The sequence below is a fragment of the Colobus angolensis genome, unplaced genomic scaffold (genome assembly GCF_000951035.1).
Source record: "Colobus angolensis palliatus isolate OR3802 unplaced genomic scaffold, Cang.pa_1.0 Scaffold39, whole genome shotgun sequence".
Taxonomy (NCBI): domain Eukaryota; kingdom Metazoa; phylum Chordata; class Mammalia; order Primates; family Cercopithecidae; genus Colobus; species Colobus angolensis.
The window spans coordinates 4,508,141-4,533,002 of record NW_012117265.1 but is presented as its reverse complement, the minus strand read 5'-3'; the positions used below and the strand labels follow the sequence as shown (position 1 = coordinate 4,533,002).

The following is a 24,862-nucleotide window of genomic DNA, read 5'->3' as shown; positions in this document are numbered from 1 at the left end:
AGTCAGAATTGGAATAGTTGTACTGGTCACTGCCCTAGAAGTAGTGACCAGAGAGGTCACCACTCCTGGTACCCCAGGTGAAACAGTTGGAACAGTTGAGCTGGCTTCTGCCTCATGACTGGTGGCCATTGAAGATGTGGTCTCTGGTTCACCAGGAGAAAGAGTCAGAGTTGGAATAGTTGTACTGGTCATTGCCATAGAACTAGTGACCAGAGAGGTCACCACTCCTGGTACCTCAGGTGAAACAGTTGGAGTTGGAACAGCAGAGCTGGTTTCTGCCCCTTCTGCCCTATGACTGGTGGCCATTGAAGGTGTGGTCTCTGGTTCGCCAGAAGAAAGAGTCAGAGTTGGAATAGTTGTACTGGTCACTGCCATAGAACTAGTTACCAGAGAGGTCACCACTTCTGGTACCCCAGGTGTAACAGTTGGAACAGCTGAGCTGACTTCTGCTTCATGACTGATGGCCGTTGAAGGTGTGGTCTCTGGTTCACCCGGAGAAAGAGTCAGAATTGGAATAGTTGTACTGGTCACTGCCCTAGAACTAGTGACCAGAGAGGTCACCACTCCTGGTACCCCAGGTGAAACAGTTGGAACAGCTGAGCTGGCTTCTGCCTCATGACTGGTGGCCATTGAAGGTGTGGTGTCTGGTTCACCAGCAGAAAGAGTCAGAATTGGAATAGTTGTACTCGTCACTGCCCTAGAACTAGTGACCAAAGGGGTTACCACTCCTGGTACCCCAGGTGAAACAGTTGGAACAGCTGAGCTGGCTTCTGCCTCATGACTGGTGGCTATTGAAGGTGTGGTCTCTGGTTCACCAAGAGAAAGAGTCAGGGTTGGAATAGTTGTACTGGTCACTGCCATAGAACTAGTGACCAGAGAGGTCACCACTTCTGGTACCTCAGGTGAAACAGTTGGAGTTGGAACAACAGAGCCGGCTTCTGCCCCTTCTGCCCTATGACTGGTGGCCATTGAAGGTGTGGTCTCTGGTTCATCAGAAGAAGTCAGAGTTGGAATAGTTGTACTGGTCACTGCCCTAGAACTAGTGACCAGAGAGGTCACCACTCCTGGTACCCCAGGTGTAACAGTTGGAACAGCTGAGCTGACTTCTGCCTCATGACTGGTGGCTGTTGAAGGTGTGGTCTCTGGTTCACCAGCAGAAAGAGTCAGAATTGAAGTGGTTGTACCTGTCACTGTCATAGAACGAGTGACCACAGGGGTCACCACTCCTGGTACTCCAGGTGAAAGAGTTGGAGTTGGAACAGCAGAGCTGACTTCTGCCCTTTGACTGGTGGCCATTGAAGGTGTGGTGTCTGATTTACTATGGAAAAAAATGGAAGTTGTCCAGGGAACTGTTGGGCTGGTCTGTGCAGGATGTGTGACCAATGAATCTGTGGTAGCTGGTTCACCAAGGGAGCTTGTCAGAGCTGGATTAGTTGTACTTGTCTCTGCTGCCAAACTGGTGACCATTGAGGTCACCATCTGTGATACACCAGGCGAGATAGTTGAAGTTGGAATGGCCGAACTTGTCTGTGCTTCAGGATGGGTGACTAATGAAGCTGTGGTCTTTGGTTCAGCAGAAGAAAGAGTCAAAGTTGGAATAGTCATAATTTGGTCTGTTCCAGAACTAGTGACCTGTGAGGTCACCAGATCTGCTGCACCAGGTGAGACAGTCGCAGTTGGAATAGCTGAACTGGTTTCTGCCCCAGGACTGGTGGCCACTGAAGGTGTGGCATCTGATTCACGATGGGAAAAATTGGGGATTGTTCTGGGAATGGTTGAGCTGGTCTCTGCAGGATGAGTGAGCCATGTAGTTCTTGTCTGTGTTTCATGTGGGGACTTAGTCAGTGTTGGGAACGTTGTACTAGCATCTGTCCCAGAAATAGTGACCAGTGGGGTCAGTGCATCTGGTTCACTAGGTGAGATATTTGTTGGAATGGCTGAGCTGACTTCTGCCACATGACTGGTGGCTGTGGAAGATACAGTGTGTGATTCACTGTGGAAAAAACTGGGGGTTGTCTTGGAAACAGTTGGGATGGTCTCTGCAGGATGGATAACCCATGAAGCTATTGTATCTGGCTCACTAGAAGAAACACCTAGAGTTTGAATAGCTGGACTTGTCTCTGCCTCAGAACTAGAGACGAGTGAGGCTGTGGTCTCTGATTCTCTATTGAAAACAGATGGGGTTGTCCTGGGAAGAGCTGTGCTGGTTTCTGCTCCCAGGCTGGTAGCCAATGAGGATGTCATTTCTGGAACATCAGGGGAAACATATGGGGTTGTGGTCATCATTTCTGTGGTGCTTGTGCTGGCCATTTGCACTGATGCATTGAGGGGAGTCAGTGTTCCCAAAGTGGAAGTAGAGACACTGGTGGTCAAGATGGCTCTGGAAGTGGTCTTTGGAGCTGTGATGGTGGTCTTCAGAGCTGTGGTGGTGGTCTCCATTCTTTTTGTCCCTCCCGTGTGTAGTCCTGTGAATTGGGGAATGGGCACACAATTTGAACAAAATGATTTCACTTACTGGACTAGCAATAGCTTATTTATTCTCCATATGAGGAAAGGGAGAGAAATGTTTCTCAGTTACTAGGATGTACCTGGGATGCTCCTGGAATGGGAAAAGAGACTGTGATTGGTATTCCCCTATCTTACCTTGGTCGGTAACTTGGTTGCATCTTCTTCTAAAACTCCTCTGTGAATTCTTGACTGCAGTAATCTATTCCCTCTTCCCATGTGTTTTCTGCACTGTCAGCCTCTGAGCCTTGCTCAAGCTCTTCTCTCTGCCTGAAGTGCCCACTTCTCATCAGATTCCTTAAGTTCTGCCATTCTTGAAATCCAAGCCCACATCCACCTTTACAAATTCATGCCAGAACTCATCTTTGTTTCTCAATATTTCCTTATCACACTGTGTGAATCTGCGTTGTGCCATCCTTCACAGTCTCATTTGTAACAGCTATTCACGTCTGACTGTTTGGCATACGGTAAGGGCTCAACTAATATCTGTTGAATGGTTGAATGAATGAATATGTGGATGGATGTATACTTATGTGGATCTTCTCTGACTTGAGAGAGATTAAGTATTGTGCATTGTGTGTTTGAGAGCTTGGGTTCTGGAATAAGATAGCCCTGCCTGGGATTCTGGCTCTTTCTTTAAAGAGATGGATGGCTCTTTAAGTTAAAAAATATTGCTAGACCTCCACTTTTCCATCTATAAAGTGGGGATAAGTATGATGGCCATCTCAAAATGTTGGTTAAAAGGCACCAAGCACAGTGCCTCCTGGGTCACAATAAGACATTACTACTATTACCACAACTACAACCTGCTATTGCTACTGTTATTACTATCACTTCTCCACCTACCATTACTGCTGTTATTGCTACTGCTACTACTACCTATTGCTATGGTTATTACTATGATTACTACTACTTACTACTATTACTGCTACTACTATTGTTACTGCCACTATTATTTACTATTGCTACTGTTACTACTACCACTGCTACTACTACTACTGTTACTACTACCACCACTCTACCTACCATTACTGCTGTTATTACTACTGTTACCACAACTATTACTACCTATCACTATGGTTATTACTATGGTTACTGCTACTTACTATTATGACTACTGCTGCTATTACTATTGTTACTACTGCTATCACTTAATATTACTACTCTACCTACAGTAGAGTAACAGCAGTAATGGTAGTGCTCTACCTGCCATTACTGCTGTTATTACTACTAATACTACTACGTATTGCTATGGTTATTACTATGGTAATTACTATGGTTACTACTGTTACTACTATTGTTGCTACCACTATTACTTATGATTTCTACTGTCACGATTACCACTGCTACTACCTACTACTACTACTGTTACTACCAACACAACTCTACCTACCATTACTACTATTATCACTACTATTAGTACTAGTATTACTGCTTATTACTATGGTTATTACTACAGTTACTACTACTTACTAGTGTTATCGCTGCTATTGTTACTATCACTACTACTTATCATTACTACTGTCACTACTAATAATTCTACTACAAAATAAACATTTGCTAAATAGAATTCTCCACCAACCACACTAGACACTACCAGAGCTGGCCAAGGTGACTGGGATACCTCTGAAGAAGATTCCAGTAGCATTGATAAGACAGCAGCTGCTGACCAGGCTTTAGAAAATGGTTCCTATGGAAGAGGAAGAACTACCTGGAGACTTCTCTATAAAGCCCACAAAGCCTACTGGAGTTTGGTAGAGAAAGGGGCTAAAATGAAGGGGATTTTGACTCTGATTGTGGAGCAATGTCCCTGTGTTGCTGGATAAACTCTAAAAACAATATGTCTGAAAATGCACACTCTAAAGTGCTTCATGTGTATTTAACAATGATGGTGATGATAATGGTGATTATGTTGATGGGAAGGAGGAGGAGGAGCAATTGCAAAGCACTTGACATGCACTATCGCTTTGATCCTCACAAGAACAATTAAATGGCACATTTTGGCTGGGCACAGTGGCTCACGCCTGCAATCCCAGCACTTTGGGAGGATGAGGTGGGCAGATCACCTGAGGTTAGGAGTTCTAGACCAGCCTGGTCAACATGGTGAAACCCCATCTCTACTAAAAATACAAAAATTAGCTGGGTGCAGTGGTGTGCATCTGTAATCCCAGCTACTCGGGAGACTGAGGCAGGAGAATGGCTCGAACTCGGGAGACGGAGGTTGCAGGGAGCCGAGATTGTGCCTCTGCACTCCAGCTTGGGTGACAGAGCAAGACTCCGCCTCAAAAAATAAAATAAAATAAAATAAAATAAAATGCACATTCTATAATTCTTGTCATTTTACAGGAGAGAAAGAGAAATCCAGAGACCACAATTTACCAAGGTCACACAGCTATTGACAGGGTGACAACTTGAACATCATTGTATCCAAATGCTAAACCCATACTATTAACCACTGCATTATATTAATTCCCTAAAGCAACTTCTGGATCTTGTGGGGACCAGAATGGAAAGAGAATGAAGTGAGGTGAAAACGCCCATCTAGTAAGATGGATCTTAGGACGCATTTTCCAGTTCAATGGTTCTCAACCAGGGGCAGTTTTGCTTCCAGGGGACACTTAACAATGTCTGGAGATATTTTTGGTTGTCACAACTGTGTGTGGACGAATGGTATGGCATCAAGAACAGAGGCCAGAGACGCTGGCAAACATCCTACAATGCACAGCACAGCTCCCCACCGCAAAGAAGTATCTGCCCCAAATGACAGTAGTGTCAAGGTTGAGAAACCCAGATTTTTATTTATTTATGTATTTCATATTACTGCCTTTAAAGTGAAAATTTTATTTCAGACTTTATTCAAAACAGAAGGAGGAATTACTAAATATTGTGACAAAGAAAACATGTAACAGTGATGTCATAAACCGTCTTACATTTATATCGTGTTTTTATTCCCCCCATTGTAGTTTCATATTGTAATTTAGCTCTCCAGTGATGACAAACATAAATAACCCAGGAGCTCACCCATCTTCTTTAAGTGAAAGTTAAAAAAAAGTACAGTTCCAAATTTTTCATCATGGGAGATAAAATCCTAGGTATTTTTTTTTTTTTAAGTTTCTCTTACAAGACAGTTGTGTCTGTTTTTCAACCAGGACATACATAAAGGCTGTTAATTTATACTTCTTTTTCCTGCATTTGCTAGAACTATTGGGATGTATTTTCAGATATTTTATGTATATATATGTAATATATATATATAAAATTATACATATATATGTATAATTTATTTATTTATTTATTTTTGAGACAGAGTCATGCTCTGTCACCCAGGCTGGAGTGCAGTGGCACGATCTCAGCTCACTGCAGCCTCCACCTCCTGGGTTCAAGCGATTCTCTTGCCTCAGCCTCCTAAGTAGCTGTGATTACAGGTGTGTGCCACCATGCCTGGCTAATTTTTATATTTTCAGTAGAAATGGAGTTTCACCATGTTGGTCAGACTGGTCTCGAATTTTTGACCTCAGGTGATCCACCTGCCTCAGCCTCCCAAAGTGTTGGGATTAAGGTGTGAGCCACTGTGCCTGGCTCATAGTAAGTTTTTAATGAGCATTTTAAAAATTTAGTTAATAAGGACAAATTTGTGAATATTTGATGTTGGACAAAGCTACTCAACATGCCATGAGGAGAAAGAGAAGTGGTAACATCCACCTGGTAACCATTAGACAAAGACCCAGTTCAGACAGGGAAACCTATGACAACCACACACAATTCTCTCTCTAAAGAATACAAGCATTTTGTCTCTCTAGAGGAGGAAATATGGTCACAAGTGGCATTATTGGGAGGTAAGCAAAGTTAAACTTACCTTTAGGACTGGCAGGCAATGTGGATGTCTGAGGACTTTTGACTGGTCTTATGGTACCTCTGTGTGCTGCTTCATTGGGTATTTTTGTGATGTGCTCCATAATGCCATCAGTTCCTGAAGATGAAGGTGGGGAGGAAAACCGGGGTAACTCATCTCATTCACAAGAAGAGCACTGTCTAAATGGATCCACTTTAGTGGTCACAAAAACTCCTCAAGTCCATTAGTATGAACTGGAGCTGGGACTGTGTGCCATAAGTGGCCACACCAGTCCATAGATCCATTCACCTACCCACAGATTTGTTCATCCTTCCCTTCATTCATCCCTAGATCTGATCATCTATTCTTCCATTTTTTCATCCTTTTATTCCTTCCTCCTACCACCCATTCTTCCTTTCGTCTTTCCTCCCTTCTTTCCTTTCTCTTGCTTTTTAAATTTTTAATTAAAAAGTTTGTATCTCAATAGCTTTGAGGGTACAAGTGGTTTTTGCTTCTATGGATGAATCATATAGTGGTGAAGTGTGAGATTTTAGTGCACCCTCCTTTCTTCTTTCCATCCATCTTTTCTTCAATCTTTACTTCATTTCATCCTTCCACCCTTCTTGCCTTCAATCTGTACCCCCTTTAATCCTGTCTTCCATCATCTTTCTTTCTTTTCATTCTTCCTTCTGTGCATCTATCCTTCCTCCTCTTCATCTTTCCTTCCTTTCATTCATCCATCTCTCCATTCTTCCTTTTATCCATCCAACTACATTTCTATCTTCTCACCATGCCATTCATCCCTTCCTTACTGAACACCCATGACTCAACTACTGAGTCACATAGTAACATGTGGGTCAACAGCCACCAATGTGTCTAAATTTAGTGTGAATTACAAAACTAATGTGAAGAAGGAGAAGGAACAAATCATTCTCCTGGAGATATTGTTCAGTGAGGCAGAAACTCGAGTGGTTGGAGGACCTCTTTGGATTTGTGTCCAGAACAAAAGTTAGTGCCAAGCTCAACCCTTTCAGAGGAATGGAATCCCCAAGAGGTTCCTTCCTTTATCTACTGACCTCTTGGAAGTAGTGTTTCCTCCTTCTAGGCTCTGGGTTCCTCCTACCTTCTTAGGTACTTTGTTCCCTCAGTTTTCATTAACTCACCTTTTCCTTTCACGTGTCTCTTTTGTCTCTTGCTCAACTCAAAGGGAGAAACCCTCCCTTATATCTATGTAGTGTTTTAGCTGTTCTTCTAGTGCCCTATACCTCACTGATGCTCCCTTCATTAGAATCCCTGAGAACCCCCATGTTGCCAAAGCTCTTCTCACCTCATTTCAACTTGGCAATTCTGTGGTATTTAACAGAATTTAACATTTCTCCTTCCTAAAACTCTCCCCTCCTATGGCTTCAGTGATGCCAGAACTTCTTGCTTTTTCTGTTACCTCTCTGATCACTCCTGTTTAGCCCAACAGTTAGGGGCATGAGTTCCTAGTGACACACAATCCAAGTTCTTATCCTAGTTCTGTTACTTTCCAGCTATATGACCTTAAGAAAGTTACTTATCTCCCTGTGCCTAAATGTCGTCATCTTCAAAATACGCTTATAACACTCTCTACTTCAATAAGTGTTACAATTGAGGATCAAATAGCTTAATAAAACTGCACTTGAAACAGAGTAAGTACTGTTATAAATATTTTCTGTTGTCATTATTCTTATTGTCATCATCATTACCAGTAGTAATATTAGAGCACCATCATGATACTGTAAGGATTCAATTATTTGCTTATTTTTGTTCCTCCAGTTCCTAACCCAGTGCCTAGAAGTGAAATTAGATAAACATACGTTTGCTGAAAGAATTTCTGGTACAGGAATAAACTAGTTAACTATTCTTTTGCTTCTTAGGAAGGGGTCATTTCCTATGAGCTCCCAATAATGGGATTGTAGGGGCTGTGGGTCCTTACTTGTCAACCATGTTGAGAGTGAAGGAACTTGATAAGCACTTGTCACTGTTCCCAGCTCAACGCTCTCTGTCATTCTGGTATCCAAAATGGGTGATGAAGATGTCCTGGCTGGTTGGCTCAAAGTGTCCAAAGTACTGACCATAACGAAGTGTCCTTCAGTAGTGCTGCTCTCTGTCCCAGGACTGGTGTCCACTCTATGTGGAGTAGCTGAAGAGGAAGTTATCCCATGGAGGGCTGGGATGGTTGAAGAATCAGTGGTAGTGAAGGTTGAAGAGGAGAATGGCACAGGAGTGGATGAAGGCAGGCTCTCTGCAATGGTGGACAGAGTAGCATCCCCAGGGCCTGACTCTGTCCTAGAGAATGGACTACCTGAACCTGAGATGACTCGTGGAACTCCAGTGGTGGCAAATGAAGTCACAGCCTCTGATAGAGAAGGCCTCACTGTGCCAGTGGAAATAGTCTCAGCTGAAGGCAGCAAATCTGTACTCAGATGATGAGTACTTTCTGTTACAGACATAGTAAACTCGGATTCTGGGAAGGAGGTTACCCCAGTGGACTCCATAATAGATGGAGAAGCATTAAAGGGGGTGATTATGTCCACTGGAATTTCAGTATACTGTGAGGCTGGGGGCTGATCTGGGGATGATGTTTTCACAGAAGAGGTGAAATCAGTCTTGGAACTCTGTAAAAGATGAGTGGGCCCAGGAGAAGAAGGTGTATTTGTTGGTGTGACTGAGCTGGTGTCCAGGGACATGTTAGTCTTCCTAAATGCAGAAGTCAAATGAGAAAATGGCTCTGCCTCAGATCTTGTGGTCTCAATATTGGCAGGCATTGATGTGGAAATAGTGGTTTCGGCCATGGAAGAGGAAGTACCCATTGGGTATGTAGCCTTGGATGGCTCCGAGTGGATTGAAACAGAGGAATATAGTTCATGTCCAGAACTGGTGGTTCCCACATTGGTCACTGCCATGCTTGAAGAAGGATGAATTTTCTCTGTATCTGTGGTGACTTCAGAGGCAGCCAGTATTTCAACTGAGGTGCTGCTCAGATTTGGAGGTAAACTGGTTCCAGGTTCTGTGCTTATGTCTGTAGTCTTCACCATGCCTGGGGTGAGGAGTGAAGTCACAGGAAAAGAGGAGGAAGGGATACTCTGTAGTGATGTGGAAGAAACAGAAGGTGACGTCATGACAGGTAAGGACAACAGAGAAGAGGAAGAGCTAGATTTTTCCACAAAGGGAGAGCTCTTCCATGATGGATTTTCAGGACTCCTACTCATAAGAGTTGTCATCTCTGAGTGTAAAAATCTTGGAGGAACAGTTGAACGGGTCTTTGCCAAGGGTGCTGTTGTTGTGGCCAAGGTAAGGGTACTCTGTGTTGTAGCCCCAGGAGAACTTGTTTGGGTGGTGATGGTCATTTCTGTTGATTCTGACATCATGGATGAGGAAGAGAGCCTAGTGATGATGTCTGGAGACATTGTGGACTGATCAGGGTCAGGGATGTGTGTTCTGTTAGAGGACATGATTTCTGTCACGAAGACCTCAGTAGTAGCACTAGTGGGCACTCCAAAAAGGACTGCACTAGTTTCTGTGATTGAGCTGGTCTCTTCAGAGGTGCTAGTCTCCCTGAATCCAGGAGTCAGTGAGAATGTTGGCTCTGTCGGAATCCTCCTAGTCTCAGAGAAGGCAGGAATTGATGTGAAAACAGTGGTGTCCTCCACAGGGGAAGTGATACCCATTGAAGGTGTGGTCATTGTTGTTTCTAAGTCAGCTAGGACAGAGGAATGAGATTCATGAACAGAACTGGAGGTCCCCACTTTGGTCACCGCTGTGTTTGAGGTAGGATGAATTTTCTCTGTATCTGTAATGATTTCAGAGGTGGCCGGTATTTCAACTGAGGTGCTGCTCAGATTTGGAGATGAACTGGTTTTAGGCTCTAAGCTTGTGTTCAACACTTCCGTAGTCTTCACCAGGCCTGGGAGGATAAGTGAAGTCACAGGAAGAGGAGAGGAGGGGCTACTCTCTAGTAATGTGGAGGACACAGGAGAAAGTGAGGTTGTGAGAGGTAACAATGCCAGAGAAGCAGAAAATCCAGTTGTTTCCACAAAGCGAGGGCTCGTCCATGACAGATTTTCAGGACCCCTGCTCATAAGATTGGTCATTTCTGAGTGTGAAAGTCCTTGAGACACAGTTGAGTGGGTCCCTGACAAAAAGGTCGTTGAGGTGCCCAAGGGAAGGGTAACCTGGGATGTAGCCAGAGAAGAACCTGTTTGGGTGGTGATGGTTATTTCTGCAGATTCTGTCATGATGGGGGAGGTAGAGAGCCTGGTGACTACTTCATCGGAGATGTCTGGTGACGTTGTGGACTGAGCAGGGCCAGGAATGGATGTTCTGCTAGAGGACATAACTTCTGTCCTGGAGACCTCAGGAGTGGCACCAGAGGGCATCTTGTAAAGGACAGTGCTTGTCTCTGTGGATGAGGTTATGTCCTGGGAGGTTCTGGTCTCCCTCAGTCCAGAGGTCAGAGATGACATTGACTCTATTTCAATCCTTGTAATGCCAGAGGAGCCAGGCATTGTTGTGGAAACAATGTTGTCTCTTATAGAGGAAGAGGTGACCACTGGAGATGTCACTTTGGTTGGCTCTGAGAAGCCTGGGGAGGAGGAATAGAGTTCCTTTCTAGCACTGGTGGTTTCCGCATGGGACGCTGCTGTGTTTTCAAAAACCTGAATTGCCTCTGTCTCCATAGCGGCTTTAGAAGTGGCCAGACTCCCATCTGAGGTGATATTCAAACTGGGAGGTGAAGTGGTCTCAGGTTCTAAGCTTGCATCCAACATGTCTGTGGTCTTCATCATGACAGAGGTGAAAAGAGAAGTGACAGGGACAGGAGAAGAGTGGCTACTCCCAGATGGTGTGGAATAAAGTGGCGAAGGTGAGGTTACTGCAGATAAAGACACCAGGGAAGATGGAGAGCTGTTTCTTTCCACAGATGGGAGGCTTGGCCATGACACATCCTCAGGACCTCTGCTCATAGGAGTTGTCACCACTGACTGTGGAAATCTCTGAGTTGCAGCTGAGTGAGTTCCTGGCCAGGAGGCTGTGCTTGATGTGCTCAAGGTAAAGGTACCCTGTGAGGTAGCCCCAGAAGGACCTGTTTTGGGGGTGATGGCCATTTCTGTTGATTCTTTCCCGGTGAGGGGAGTAGAAATTCTAGTGATGGTTTCCGTGGAGGTGTCTGGTGACACTGTGGATTGAGCAGGGCCTGGGATGGATGTTCTGCTAGAGGAGATGGCTTCTGTCCTGGAGACCTCAGGAATAGCACCAGTGGGCACACTAGAAAAGACAGAGTTTGTTTCTGTGGCAGAGGTGGTCTTTTCAGAGGTGCTGGTCTCCATCAACCCAGGAGTCAGTGAAAGCGTTGGCTTTGTCTGAATGCTACTGGTGTCAGAGAAGGCAGGAGTTGATGTGAGAACATTTGTATCTCCTGTGGGATAGGTGGTACCTACTGAAGATGTGGCTTTTGTTGTCACTGAGTCAGCTAAGGCAGAGGAAGGAGATTCATGTGTATAACCTGAGGTTACCACATTGGTCACCTCCAGTTTCTCTGTATCTGTGGTGACTTCAGTGGTGGCCAGTATTTCAGCTGAGGTGCTGCTCAGATTTGGGGGTGAACTGGTTTCAGGTTCTGAGCTTGTGCCCAACAGCTCTGTGGTCTTCACCAGGCCCGAGGTGAGAAGTGATGTCACAGGAAGAGAAGAGGAGTGGATGCTGTCCGGTAATGTGGAAGAAACAGGAGAAAGTGAGGTCATAGCAGGTGAAGACAGCAAAGAAGAGGCAGAGCTGGTTTCTTCCACAGAGGGATGGCTTGGCCATGGCACATCTCCAGGAGTTCTACTCATAAGAGTGGTCATCTCTGAGTGTGAAAATCCTTGAGATGCAGTTGAGTGGGTCCCTGACTTAAAAGTTGTTGTTGAGGTGTCCAAGGTAAGCGTACCCTGTGATGTAGCCCCAGGAGAACCCATTTGGGCGGTAAAGGTCATTTCTGTAGATTCTGTCTTGATGGGGGAGGTAGAGAGCCTAGTGATCACTTCAGTGGAGACGTCTGGTGACATTGTGGACTGATCAGGGCTAGGTCTTCTGCTAGAGGACGTGACTTGTGTCCTGGAGTACTCAATCGTGGCACTAGTGAGTGCCTTGTAAGGAACAGTGCTTGGCTCTGTGGCTGAGTGGATCCCCTGGGAGGTCCTGGTCTCCCTTGGTGTAGGGGTCAGGGTGGATGTTGACTCCATCTCAGTTCTTGTTATCTCAGAGGAAGCAGGTATGGTTGTAGAAACAATGTCTTTTATCGTGGAAGAGGTGACCATTGGAGATGTCACTTTGGATGGCTCTGGGAAGCCTGGGTAAGAGGAATAGAATTCTTGTCTAGCTCTGGTGGTGCCCACCTGGGTCACAGCTGTGTTTTCAGAAACCTGAAGTGCCTCTGTGTCCATAGTGGCTTTAGAAGTGGCCAGACTCTCATCGGAGGTGATATTCATAGTGGGAGGTGAAGTGGTCACAGGTTCCAAGCTTGTGTCCAACATGTCGGTGGTCTTCATCACGACAGGGGTGAAAAGAGAAGTCACCTGGAGAGGAAAGGAGTTGCTACTCCCAGATGTTGTGGAATAAAGCAGCGAAGGTGAGGTTACTGCAGATAAAGACACCAGGGAAGATGGGAGGCTAGTTTTTTCCACTGATGGGGGACTTGGCCCTGACACATCCTCAGGACCTCTGCTCATAGGAGTGGTCATTACTGAGTGTGGAGATCTGTGAGTTGCAGCTGAATGAGTTCCTGGCCAGGAGGCTCTGCTTGATGTGTCTAAGGTAAAGGTACCTTGTGAGGATGCCCCAGAATGACCTGTTTTGGGGGTGATGGTCATTTCTGCTGATTCTGTCATGGTGAGGGGAGTAGAAATTCTAGTGATGGTTTCTGCAAAGATGTCTGGTGACATTGTGGATTGAGCAGGACCTGGGGTGGATGTTCTGCTTGAGGAGATGGCTTCTGTTCTGGAGACCTCAGTAGTAGCACCAGTGGGCATTCCAGAAAGAGAAGCACTTCTTTCTGTTGCTGAGCTGATCTCTTGAGAGGTACTGATCTCCCTTAATTCAGAGGTCAGGGAGGAAGTTGGCTTTGTCATCATAGTTTCTGGGAAGGCAGGAGTTGATGTGGAAACACTTGTATTCCCCAGAGTGGAGGTGGTAGCCATTGGAGATGTGGCTTTTGTTGTCATTAAGTCAGTCAAAACAGAGAAAGGGGATAGATGTTTATAAACCAAAGTCCCTACATTGATCACTGGTGTGTTTGAGGAGGGATGAATTTTCTCTTCATCTTTGGTGACTTCAGAGGTGTCTAATATTTCATGTGAGGTGCTGCTCAAATTTGGAGGTGGACTGGTTTCAGGTTCTGAGCTTGTGCCCAACATGTCTGTGGTCTTCACCGGGCCAGGGGTGAGAAGTACAGTCATAGGATGAGGAGAGGAGGGGATGCTCTCTGGTAATGTAGAGGAAAAAGAAGGCGAGATCATGGCAGGTGAAGACAGTGGGGAAGAAACAGAGCTGGCTTCTTCCACAGAGGGAAGGCTTGGCCATGACACATCTCCAGGAGTTCTACTCATAAGAGTGGTCATCTCTGAGTGTGAAAATCCTGGAGATGCAGTTGAGTGGGTCCCTGACCAAAAAGTTGTTGTTGAGGTGTCCAAGGTGAGGGTACCCTGTGATGTAGCCCCAGGAGAACCTGTCTGAATAGTGATGGCACTTTCTGCTGATTCTGTCATAATGGGGGAGGTAGAGAGCCTGGTGATCGCTTCAGTGGAGATGTCTGGTGACATGGTGGACTGATCAGGCCCTGACATGCATGTCCCCCTAGAGGAGATCACTTCTGTCCTGGAGACCTCAGTGGTTGCACCACTGGGCACTTCAGAAGGGACAGTGCTTCTCTCTGTGGCTGAGATGATCCTCTCAGAGCTGCTGGTCTCCCTCAATCCAGAAGTCAGGGAGGATGTTGGTTCTATCTGAATTCTGCTGGTCTCAAAGAAGTCAGAAGTGGATATGGAAACACTCGTTTTCCCCATGGTGTAGGTGGTACCCATAGAAGATGTGGCTTTGGGTATCTCTGAGTAAGCTAGGACAGAAGGTTGTGATTCATGTCCAGAACTGGAGGTCCCTGTGTTGGTCACTGCTGTGTGTGTGGAAGGATGCATGGCTTCTGAATCTACAGTGTCTTCCAAAGTGGTCAGTCTCTCATAGGAGGTGCTGCTCAAATTTGAAGTGGAGCTGGTTTCAGGTTCTCTGCTTATGCCCATCCTGTCTGTGGTTATCACCAGGTCAGGGGTGAGAAAAGAAGTCACAGGAAGAGAAGGGGAAGTGAAACCCTCTGCTAATGTAGAGGAAACAGGAGAAGGTGAGGTCATGGCAGGTAGAGACAGCAGGGAAGAGGCAGATCTGGTTTCTTCCACAGAGGATTGACTAGGCCATAACACATCGCCAGGGCCTCTGCTCACAAGAATGGTCATGTCTGAGTGTGAAAATCTCTGAGTCGCAGTCAAGTGGGTTTCTACCCAGTTGGGTGTTGTTGACATGTCCCCAGTAAGAGTACTCTCTGGTGTAGACCCAGGAGAATCTGTTTGTGTCTTGATCATCATTTCTGCTGATTCTGTCATTATGCGGGAGGTAGGGAGTCTGGTGATGGTTTCTGTGGAGGTCTCTGGTGACACTGTGAGCTGAGCAAGGCCTGAGATGGATGTTCTGCTAGAGGAGGTGACTTCTGTCCTGAAGACCTCAGCAGTGGCATCAGTAGGCACTCCAGAAAGGACGGTGCTCATCTCTGTGGCTGAGCTGGTCCCCCCAGGGCTGCTGGTCTTTCTCACTCCAAGGGTCAGGGAGGATGTTGGTTCTGTCTGAATTTTGCTAGTCCCAAAAAAGCCAGGAGTTGATGTGGAGACCCTTGTATCCTCCATGGTGGAGGTAATAACCATTGGAGATGTGACGTTGGATGCCTTTGAGTCAGCTAGGACAGAGGAAGGGGATTCATGTCCAGAACTGGAGGTACCCACATCGGTCACTGCTCTGTTCGAAGAAGGATGGATTTTCTCCGTATCTGTGGTGACTTCAGAGGTGGCCAGTATTTCAACTGAGGTGCTGCTCAAAATTGCAGGTGAGTTGGTTACAGGTTCCGAGCTTTTGTGCAACGTATCTGTAGTTTTTGCCAGGCCAGACATGAGGAGTGATGTCACAGGAAGAGGAGAGGAAGAGATGCTGTCTGTTAATGTGGAGGAAACAGGAGAAGGTGAAGTTGTGGCTGGTGAAGACATCAGAGAAGAGGAAGAGCTAGTTTTTTCCAGAATGGGAGGGCTCATCCGTGATACATCCTCAGGACCCCTCTTCATAAGAGTGCTCATCTGTGAGTGTGAAAATCCTTGAGATACAGTTGAGCGTGTCATTGTCAAAGAGGTTGTGCTTGAAGTGTCCAAAGTACTGGTGCCTTGTGTTGCGGCCCCTAAAGGACTTGTGTGGGTGTTCATGGTTATTTCTGTTGATTCTGTCATGACAGGGGATGTAGAGAACCAACTGGTGGTTCCTGTGGAGATGTCTGGTGATGTTGTGGATGGAGCAGGACCTGGGATGGAGGTGATGTCTTTCTTGGAGATCTCAGTAGTAGCACCAGTGGACACTTTAGAAAGGATGATGCTCATCTTGGTGCCTGAGCTGGTCCCTTCAGAGCCACTGGACTCCCTCAATCCAGGGGTCAGGGAGGAAGTTGGCTTTGTCTGAATCCTCCTAGTCTCAAGGATGGCAGGAGTTGATGTGAGAACACTTGTATCCCCCATGGTGGAGGTGGTACCCATTGGAGATGAGGCTTTGGATGTCTCTGAGTCAGCTAGGAAAGAGGATTGTGATTTATATCCAGAGCTGGTGGTTGCCACATTGGTCCCTCCTGTGTTTGTGGAAGGATGCACAGCTTCTGTATGTGCAGTGTCTTTGTAAGTGGTCAGTCTCTCACGGGAGGTGCTGCTCAAACTTGAAGATGAACTGGTTCCAGGTTCTGTGCTTATACCCAAGTTATCTGTGGTCATCACCGGGCCAGAGGTGAGAAGTGAAGTCACAGGAAGGGGAGAGTGGGGGATATGTGCTGGGAATGTGGTGGAAACAGGATGAGGTGAGGTCACGGCAGGTAAAGACAGCGGGGAAGATGGAGGGCTGGTTTCTTTCACAAAGGGAGGACTAGGCCATGACACACCTCCAGGACCTCTGCCCATGGAAGTGGTTATCTCTGGGTGTGGAAATCCCTGAGTTACTGTAGAGTGGGTTTCTTCCCAAGAGGATGTGTTTGCTGTGTCCAAATTAAGGGTACTTTCTGATGTAGACCCCGGAGGATCTGTTTGGGTTGTGATGGTCATTTTGGCAGATTCTGTCATGACAGAGGAGGCAGAAATCCTGGTGATGGTTTCTGTGGAGATGTTTTGTGACATTGTGGACTGCTCAGGGCCTGAGATGGATGTTCTGCTAAAGGAGATGGCTTCTGTCCTGGAGACCTCAGTAGTAGTAGCACCAGTGGACACTTCAGAAGGAACCGTGTTTTTCTCTGTGGCTGAGCTGGTCTCTTCAGAGGTGCTGGTCTCCCTCAATCTGGTGGTCAGTGAGGAAGCTGGATCTGTCTGAATTTTCCTAGTGTCAGATAAGGCAGGAGTTAATGTGGAAACACTTATATCCTCCGTGATGGAGATGGTACCCACTGGTGATGTGGCTTTGGTTGTCTCTGCGTCAGGTAGGACAGAGGAAGGGGATTCATGTCCAGAACTGGAAGTTCCCACTTTGGTTACTGCTGTGTTTGAGAAAGGATGAATTTTCTCTGTATCTGTAGTGACTTCAGAGGTGGCCAGTATTTCAACTGAGGTGCTGCTCAAACTTGGAGGTGAACTGATTTCAGGTTCTGCACTTGTGTCCAATACCTCTGTGGTCTTCACTTGGCCTGCTATGAGAAGCGAAGTCACAGAAGCAGAAGAGGAGTGGCTACTTGCTGGTAATGTGGAAGAAACAGAAGAAGGTGAGATCATTGCAGGTAAAGATAGCTGGGAAGATGGAGGGCTGGTTTCTTCCACAGGGGGAGAGCTAGGCCATGGCACATCTCCAGAACCTCTACTCACAAGAGTGGTTATCTCTGAGTGTGGCAATCTCTGAGTCATAGTCGAGTGGGTTATTACCAAGGAGGGTGTGGTTGATGTGTCTAGTGTAAGGGTACTCCCTGGTGTAGATCCAGGAGGACTTGTTTGGGTCTTGGTGGTCATTTCTGATGATTCTGCCATGATGGGGGAGGTAGGGAACTTAATGATTCTTCTTGTGGTGGATATTTCTGGCAACATTGTGGACTCAGCAGGACCGGAGATGGATGTTCTGCTAGAAGAGGTGACTTCTGTCCTGGAGACCTCAGTAGTAGCTCCAGTGGGCACTTCGGAAAGGACAGCACTTGTCTCCGTGGCTGAGCCGGTCTCCACAGAACTGCTGGTCTCCCTCAATTTAGGGGTCAGGGAGGAAATGGACTCTTTCTGAATTCTGCTAGTCTCCAAGAAGTGAGGGGTTGATATGGCAACAGTTGTGTCCTCCTGTGTGGAGGTAATAAACATTGGTGATGTGGTTTTGGATGTCTCTGAGTCAGCCAAGGTAGAGGAAGGGGATTCATGTCCAGAGCTGGAGGTCTCCACATTGGACACGGCTGTGTTCGTGGAAGGATGCACAGCTTCTGTATCTGTGGTGTCCTTGCCAGTGGTCAGTCTCTCACCTGAAGTGTGGCTCAGCTTTGGAGGTGAACTGGTTACAAGTTCTGGGCTTGTGCGTAACATGTCTGTGGTCATCACCGGGCCAGAGGTGAGAACTGAAGTCACAGGAAGAGGAGAGGGGGAGACACTCACTGGTAATGTGGAGGAAACAGGAGGAGGTGAGATTGTGGCAGGTAAAGACAGCAGGGAAGGGAGAGAGCTGGGTTTTTCCACAGAGGGAGAGCTTTGCCATGACATATCTCCAGGACCTCTGCTCATGAGAGTGGTCTGCTCTGGGTGTGGAAATCTCTGAGTCAAAGTTGAATAAGTCTTTGCCTGGGACTTTGTGGTGGATGTGTCCAGGGTAAGGGTATCCTGTGATGTAGACCCAGAAGGACCTGTTTGGGTGGGGATGGTCATTTCTGCTGATTCTGTCATGGTAGGTGAGGCAAAGAGCCTTGTCATTGTTCTTGTGGATATTTCTGGCAACATTGTGGACTGAGAAGGGCCAGGGATGGATGTTCTACCAGAGGAGGTGACTTCTGTCCTGGAGACCTCAGCAGCAGTACCAGTGGGGACTTCTGAAAGAACAATACTTGTGTCAGTGGAAAAGCTGGCATTTTGGGAGATGCTGGTCTCCCTCAGTCCAGGAGTCAAGGAATATGTTGACTCGCTCTTAATTTTTGTAGTCTCAGAGGAAACAGACATTGATGTGGAAACAGTTGTATGCCCCATGGTGGAGGTGGTATCCACTGGGCCTGTAGCCTTGGTTCTTTCTGAGTCAGCTAGGACAGAGGATTGTGACCCATGTCCAGAGCTGGTGGTTTCCACGTTAGTCACTGCTGTGCTTGTGAAAGGATGCATGGCTTCTATAGCTGTGGTGTCTTCATCTGTCGTCAGTATCTCATGTGAGGTACTGCTCGAATTTGGAGGTGAACTGGTTGTAGCTTCTGGGCTTGTGCCTAACATATCTGTGGTCATCACTAGACTAGAGGTGAGTAGTGAGATCATAGGAGAAGGAGTGGCATGAGTGGTCTTTGGTAATGTTGAGGAACCGGAAGAAGGTGAGGTCATGGCTGGTGAAGGCATCAGGGAAGAAGAGAAGCTGGTTTTCTCTATAGAATGAGGGATTGTCTGTGATAGAATCTCAGGGTCCTTGTTCATGAGAGTGGTCATTTCTGAGTGTGGAAATTCCTGAGTCACCATCGAGCGTGTTCCTGCCCTGGAGGATGTAGTTGGTGTGTCCAAGGTAAATGTACCCTGTGATGTAGATCCAAGAGGAGGGCCTGTTTGAGTGATATTGGTCACATTTGCAGATTCTGTAATGCCAGGGGAAATAGGCAGCCTGGGGATCACTTCAGTGGAGATGTCTGGTGACTTTGTGGAATGATCAGGGCCAGGAATGGATGTTTTTCTAGAAGAGGCAACTTCTGTCCTAGAGGTCTCAGGAGTAGCACCAACGGTCACCTTGTGAAGGACAGCACTTTTCTCTGTGGATACGATGGGCTCCTGGGAGGTGCTGGTTTCCTTCAGTTCATGAGCCGGGGAGGATGTTGACTCCGTCTCAATCCTTGTAATCTCAGAGGAGCCAGGCATGGATGTGGAAACAATGGTGTCTCTTATGGTGAAAGAGGTAACCACTGGAGAGGTGACTTTGGGTGGTTCTGAGTAGGCTGGGACAGATGAGTAAGATTCCTTTTCAGAAGTGGTGGTCCCCATATCGGTTACTGCTATGTTTGTGGAAAGATACATTTTCTCTGTATCTCTAATGTCTTCAGAAGTAGTCGGTATCTTTTGTGAGGGGCTGCCCAAATTTGGAGGTAAACTGGTCACAGATGCCAGCATCTCTGTGGTCTTCACCGGGCCAGAAGTGGGGAGTGAAGTCAGATGAACAGAAGAATAGGACCTACCTTTTAGTAACGTAGTAGGTACACGGGGCAGTGAGGTTATTGCTGGTAAAGACAGAAGGGAAGAGGGAGAACTGGTTTTTTCCACAGAGGGTGAGCTTTTCCCTGCTACGTTCTCAGGAACTCTATTTATAAGAGTGGACACATCTAATTGTGAAAATCCATGAGTCATAGCTGAGTGGGTCTCTGCCTGTGAGGTTGTGATTGACGTGTCCCAGGTAAGGGTACCCTGTGAGATAGCCCTATGAGGACCTGTCTGGGTGGCGATGGTCATTTCTTCAGATTTTGTCATGCCAGCAAAGGTAGAGAACATGGTGACAGATCCTGTGGAGGTGTCTGGTGACACTGTGGGTTTTTCAGTGCCTCGGATAGATGTCCTGCTAGAGGAAGTGAGTTCTGTTCTGGAGACCTCAGTAGTAGCAGCAGTGAGTGCTTTGTCAAAGACAGTGCTTGTGTCTGAGGATGAGCCGATTTTCTGGGAGGTGCTGATCTCCCTCAGTCCAAAGGTCAGGGAGGAAGTTGTCTCAGACTCAATCTTTGTCATCTCAGAGGATCTGGGCATTGATATGGAAACTATTGAGTCCCCCATGGTGGAAGTGATAACTACTGGAGATGTGGTTTTATATGGCTCTGAGTCAGGTGAAACAGTAAAATGGAATTCATGTGGTGAACTGGTGGTCCCCACATTGGTCACTGCTGTGTTTATAGAAGGATGTATTGTGTGTGTATCTGTGGTGGCTTCTGAAGTGGCCGAGGTGTTGCGTAAACTTTGAGATGAACGAGTCACAGGTTCTAAGCTTGTGTCCATGTCTGTTATCTTCACTAGTGCAGGGGTGAGTACTGAGGTCACAGAAGCAAGAGAGGAAGTACTGTGCACTCGCAATGTGGAAGTTACAGGAGAAGGTGAGGTTGTCACAAGGAGAGGTGCCTGAGAAGAGAGAGAGTTGGCTTCTTCTACAGAAAAAGGGCTTGTCTTCGACACATCACTAAGATTATTCATGACTGTGGTTGTTTCTGAGTCTACAAAATCCTGAGTTCTGGCTGATGGGGTTCCTTCTGGATTGGCTATGGTTGATGTGTCCAAGGTCAGTTGGCCAAGAGATGTCACCCCAGGAGGATCTGTTTGTGTGGTGATGGTCTTGTGTGTAGATGTTGTCAAGGGAGGCGAGTTAGAATGTCTGCTGCTGGCTTCAGGTGAAATGTCTGGGGACTTTGTTGACTGAGCAGAAGCTGGCATGAATGTAGGATCATAGTAGGGGATTTCTGCCCTGGAGACCTCAGTAGCAACACCCATGGACACACTGGAGAAAACAATGTTTGACTCTGTAGTTGAGTTCATCACCAGGGTGGTGCTGTTCTCTGTCAGTTCAGGAGTCAGGGGGGATGTTGACTCTCTGTCAATATTTATAGTCTCAGGAGAACCAGGTGTTGATGTGGAAACAATAGCGTCCTTCATCATAGACCCAGTAACATTTGGAGGTGTGTGTCTGGATGGCTGGGAGTGGATTGAGACAGAGGAATGTAGTTCATGCACAGAATTGGTGGTCCTCATATTGGTTTCTGCTGTGTTCTCTGAAAAGTGAATTGTCTCTGTATTTGTGAAGGCTTCTGAAGTGGGCATCTCACCTGAGAAGCTACTTGCACTTGGTAAGGAGCTGGTCACAGGCTCTGAGAGTGTGTCCAAAGTGTCCGTGGTCTTCCTCCTGCCAGAGGTGAGAAGGGAAGTCACAGGGAGAGGAGAAGTGGGGCTACTTCCTGATAATGTGGAAAAAAGAGGTGAATGTGAGGTTATTGCAGTTAAAGGCACCAGGGAAGAAGGAGAACTGGTTTCTTCCACAGAGGGAGAGCTTCGCCATGACACGCCTTTAGTACCTCTGCTCCTAGTAGTAGTATCCTCTGAGTGTGGAAATCTCTGAGTCACAAGTGAGTGCGTCCCTTCCCAGGAAGCTGTGCTTGACGTGTCCAGGGTAAGGGTAGGCAGTGAGGTAGTCCCTATACGACCTGTTTTGTTGGTGATGGTCATTTCTGTGGATCCTGTTACAACAGGAGAAGTGGAGAGCCTGGTGATGGTTTCTGTGGAGATGGAGGGTGACATTTTGGAATGATCAGGCCCTGAGATGGATGTTCTGCTAGAGGTGATAACTTCCGTCCTGGAGACCTCAGTAGTAGTAGCAGGGGGCATTTCTGAAAGGACAGTGCTTGTCTCTGTCACAGTGTTGATCTCCTCAGACGTGCTGGTGTCCTTTAATCCAGGAGTCAAAGAGGATGCTGATTCAGTCTGAATTCTAGTCTCAAAGAAGGTAGGAGTTGATGCAGAAACACTTGTATCCCCCATGGTGAAGGTGGTACCCACTGGAGATGTGGCTTTGGATGTGTCTGAGTCAGCTAGGACAAAAGGTTGTGATTCATGTCCAGAAATGGAGGTCCCCACATTGGCCACTGTGGTGTTTGTGGAAGGATGCATGGCTTCTGTGTGTGCAGTGTCTTTGTAAGCGGTCAGTCTCTCATGTGTGGTGCTGCTTAAATTTGGAGGTGAACTGGTTACAGGCTCTGGGCTTGTCGTGCCCAACACATCTGTGGTTGTCACCAGAAGAGAAGTAAGAAATGCAGTCACAGGAAGAGGAGAGGAGGGGATGCTCTCTGAAAATGTGGAGGAAACAGGAGAAGGGGATGTCATGGCAGGTGAAGACATCAAGGACTCAGAACTGGTTTCTTCTACAGAAGGAGTTGTCATCCATGAAACATCTCCAGGAGTTCTGCTCCTAAGAGTGGCTATCTCTGAGTGTGGGAATCCTTGAGACACAGTTGAATAAGTCCCTCGCTGGAAGAGTGTGGTTGATGTGTCCAAGGGAAAGGTATTCTGTGATGTAGCCCCAGGAGTAGTTGTTTGAGTGGTGATGCTCATTTCTGCAGATTTTGTCATGATGGGGGAGGTGAAGAGCCTGGTTATCACTCCTGTGGAGATGTCGGGTGCTACTGTGGACCGATCAAGGTCTGAGATGGATGTCCTTCTAGAGGAGATTTCTGTTCTGGAGCTCTGAGTAATAGCACCCGTGGGCACATAAGAAAAGGCGGTATTTGTCTCTGTCGTTGAGCTGGTCTCCTCAGACATGCTGCTCTCCCTCAGTCTAGGGCTCAGGGATGCTGTTGGCTCTGTTTGAATTTGGCTAGTCTGAAAGATATTAGGAGTTGATGTGGAAACACTTGTGTTCCCCAGGGTGGAGGTGGTACTCATTGGAGATGTGGTTTTTGATGTCTCTGAGTCAGCTAGGACAGAGGATTGTGATTCATGTCCAGACCCGGAGGTCCCTACGTTGGTCAATGCTGTGTTTGTGGAAGGGCGCATGGTTTCCGTATGTGCAGTGTCTTTGTAAGTGGCTGGTCTCTCATGTGTCGGGCTGCTCAAACTTGGAGGTGAACTGGTTACAGGCTCTGGGCTCGTCGTGTCCAACACATCTGTGGTTGTCACCAGAACAGAAGTAAGAAGTGCAGTCACAGGAAGAGGAGAGGAGGGGATGCTCTCTGATAATGTGGAGGAAACAGGAGAAGGGGATGTCATGGCAGGTGAAGACATCAAGGAGGACTCAGAGCTGGTTTCTTCTACAGAAGGAGTTGTCTTCCATGACACATCTTCAGGAGTTCTGCTCCTAAGAGTGGTTCTCTCTAAGTGTGGGAATCCCTGAGACACAGTTGAATGAGTCCCTCCCTGGAAGAGTGTGGTTGATGTGTCCAAGGGAACAGTACCATGTGATGTAGCCCTAGGAGTAGTTGTTTGAGTGGTGATGGTCATTTCTGCAGATTTTGTCATGATGGGGGAGGTGAAGAGCCTGGGGATCATTCCTGTGGAGATGCTGGGTGTCATTGTGGACTGATCAAGGTCTGAGATGGATGTTCTGCTAGAGGAGATGACTTCTGTCCTGGACACCTGAGCAGTAGCACCCGTGGGCACATAAGAAATGGCACTGTTTGTCTCTGTCACTGAGCTGATCTTCTCAGACGTGCTGCTCTCCCTTGGTCTAGGGGTCAGGGATGCCATTGACTCTGTTTGAATTTGGCTAGTTTGAGAGATATCGGGAGTCGATATGGAAACACTTGTGTGCCCCATGGTGGAAGTGGTACTCATCAGAGATGTGGCTTTCGATGTCTCTGAGTCAACTAAGGCAGAGGATTGTGATTCATGTCCAGACCCGGAAGTCCCTACATTGGTCACTGCGGTGTTTGTGGAAGGATGTGTGGCGGCTTCTGTGTGTGCAGTGTCTTTGTAAGTGGTCAGTCTCTCATGAGTGCTGCTGCTCAAATTTGGAGGTGAACTGGTTACAGATTCTGGGCTTATAGTGCCCAGTCCATTTGTTGTTGTCACCAGAACAGAAGTAGGAAGTGCAGTTACAGGAAGAGGAGAGGAGGGGATGCTCTCTGGTGATGTGGAGGAAACAGGAGAAGGGGATATCATGGCAGGTGAAGACATCAGGGTAGACGCAAAGCTGGTTTTTTCCATAGGGGGACTTGCCATCCGTGACACATTCTCAGGACCCATGCTCATGAGAGTGGTCACCTCTGAGTGTGGGAATCCCTGAGTCACAGTTGAATGAGTCCCTCCCTGGGAAAGTGTGGTTAATGTGTCCAAGGGAAGGGTACCATGTGATGCAGACCCAGGAGGACTTGCTTGGGTGGTGATCGTCATCTCTGCAGATTTTGTCTTAATAGAGGAGGTGAAGACCCTGGAGATCTCTCCTGTGAAGGTGTCAGGTGGCATTGTAGACTTATCATGGTCTGGGGTGGAAATTTTGCTAGAAGAGATGACCTCTGTACTGGAGACCTCAGTAATAGTACCAGTGGGGACTTTGGAAAGTAGAAAACTCATGTCTGTGGAAAAG

At 46.9% G+C, this 24,862-nt stretch overlaps 1 protein-coding gene across 1 annotated transcript in view; it reads right to left on the bottom strand.

The window, feature by feature from the left end:
- MUC16 (mucin 16, cell surface associated) overlaps positions 1-24,862 on the bottom strand; it is a 173,133-nt gene that overhangs the window by 128,753 nt on the left and 19,518 nt on the right. Inside the window, 4 exon segments of the mRNA XM_011954968.1 lie at positions 289-754; positions 1,253-2,465; positions 6,362-6,475; positions 8,298-24,823. Of these exon segments, the coding sequence (XP_011810358.1) occupies positions 289-754; positions 1,253-2,465; positions 6,362-6,475; positions 8,298-24,823 (18,319 nt within the window).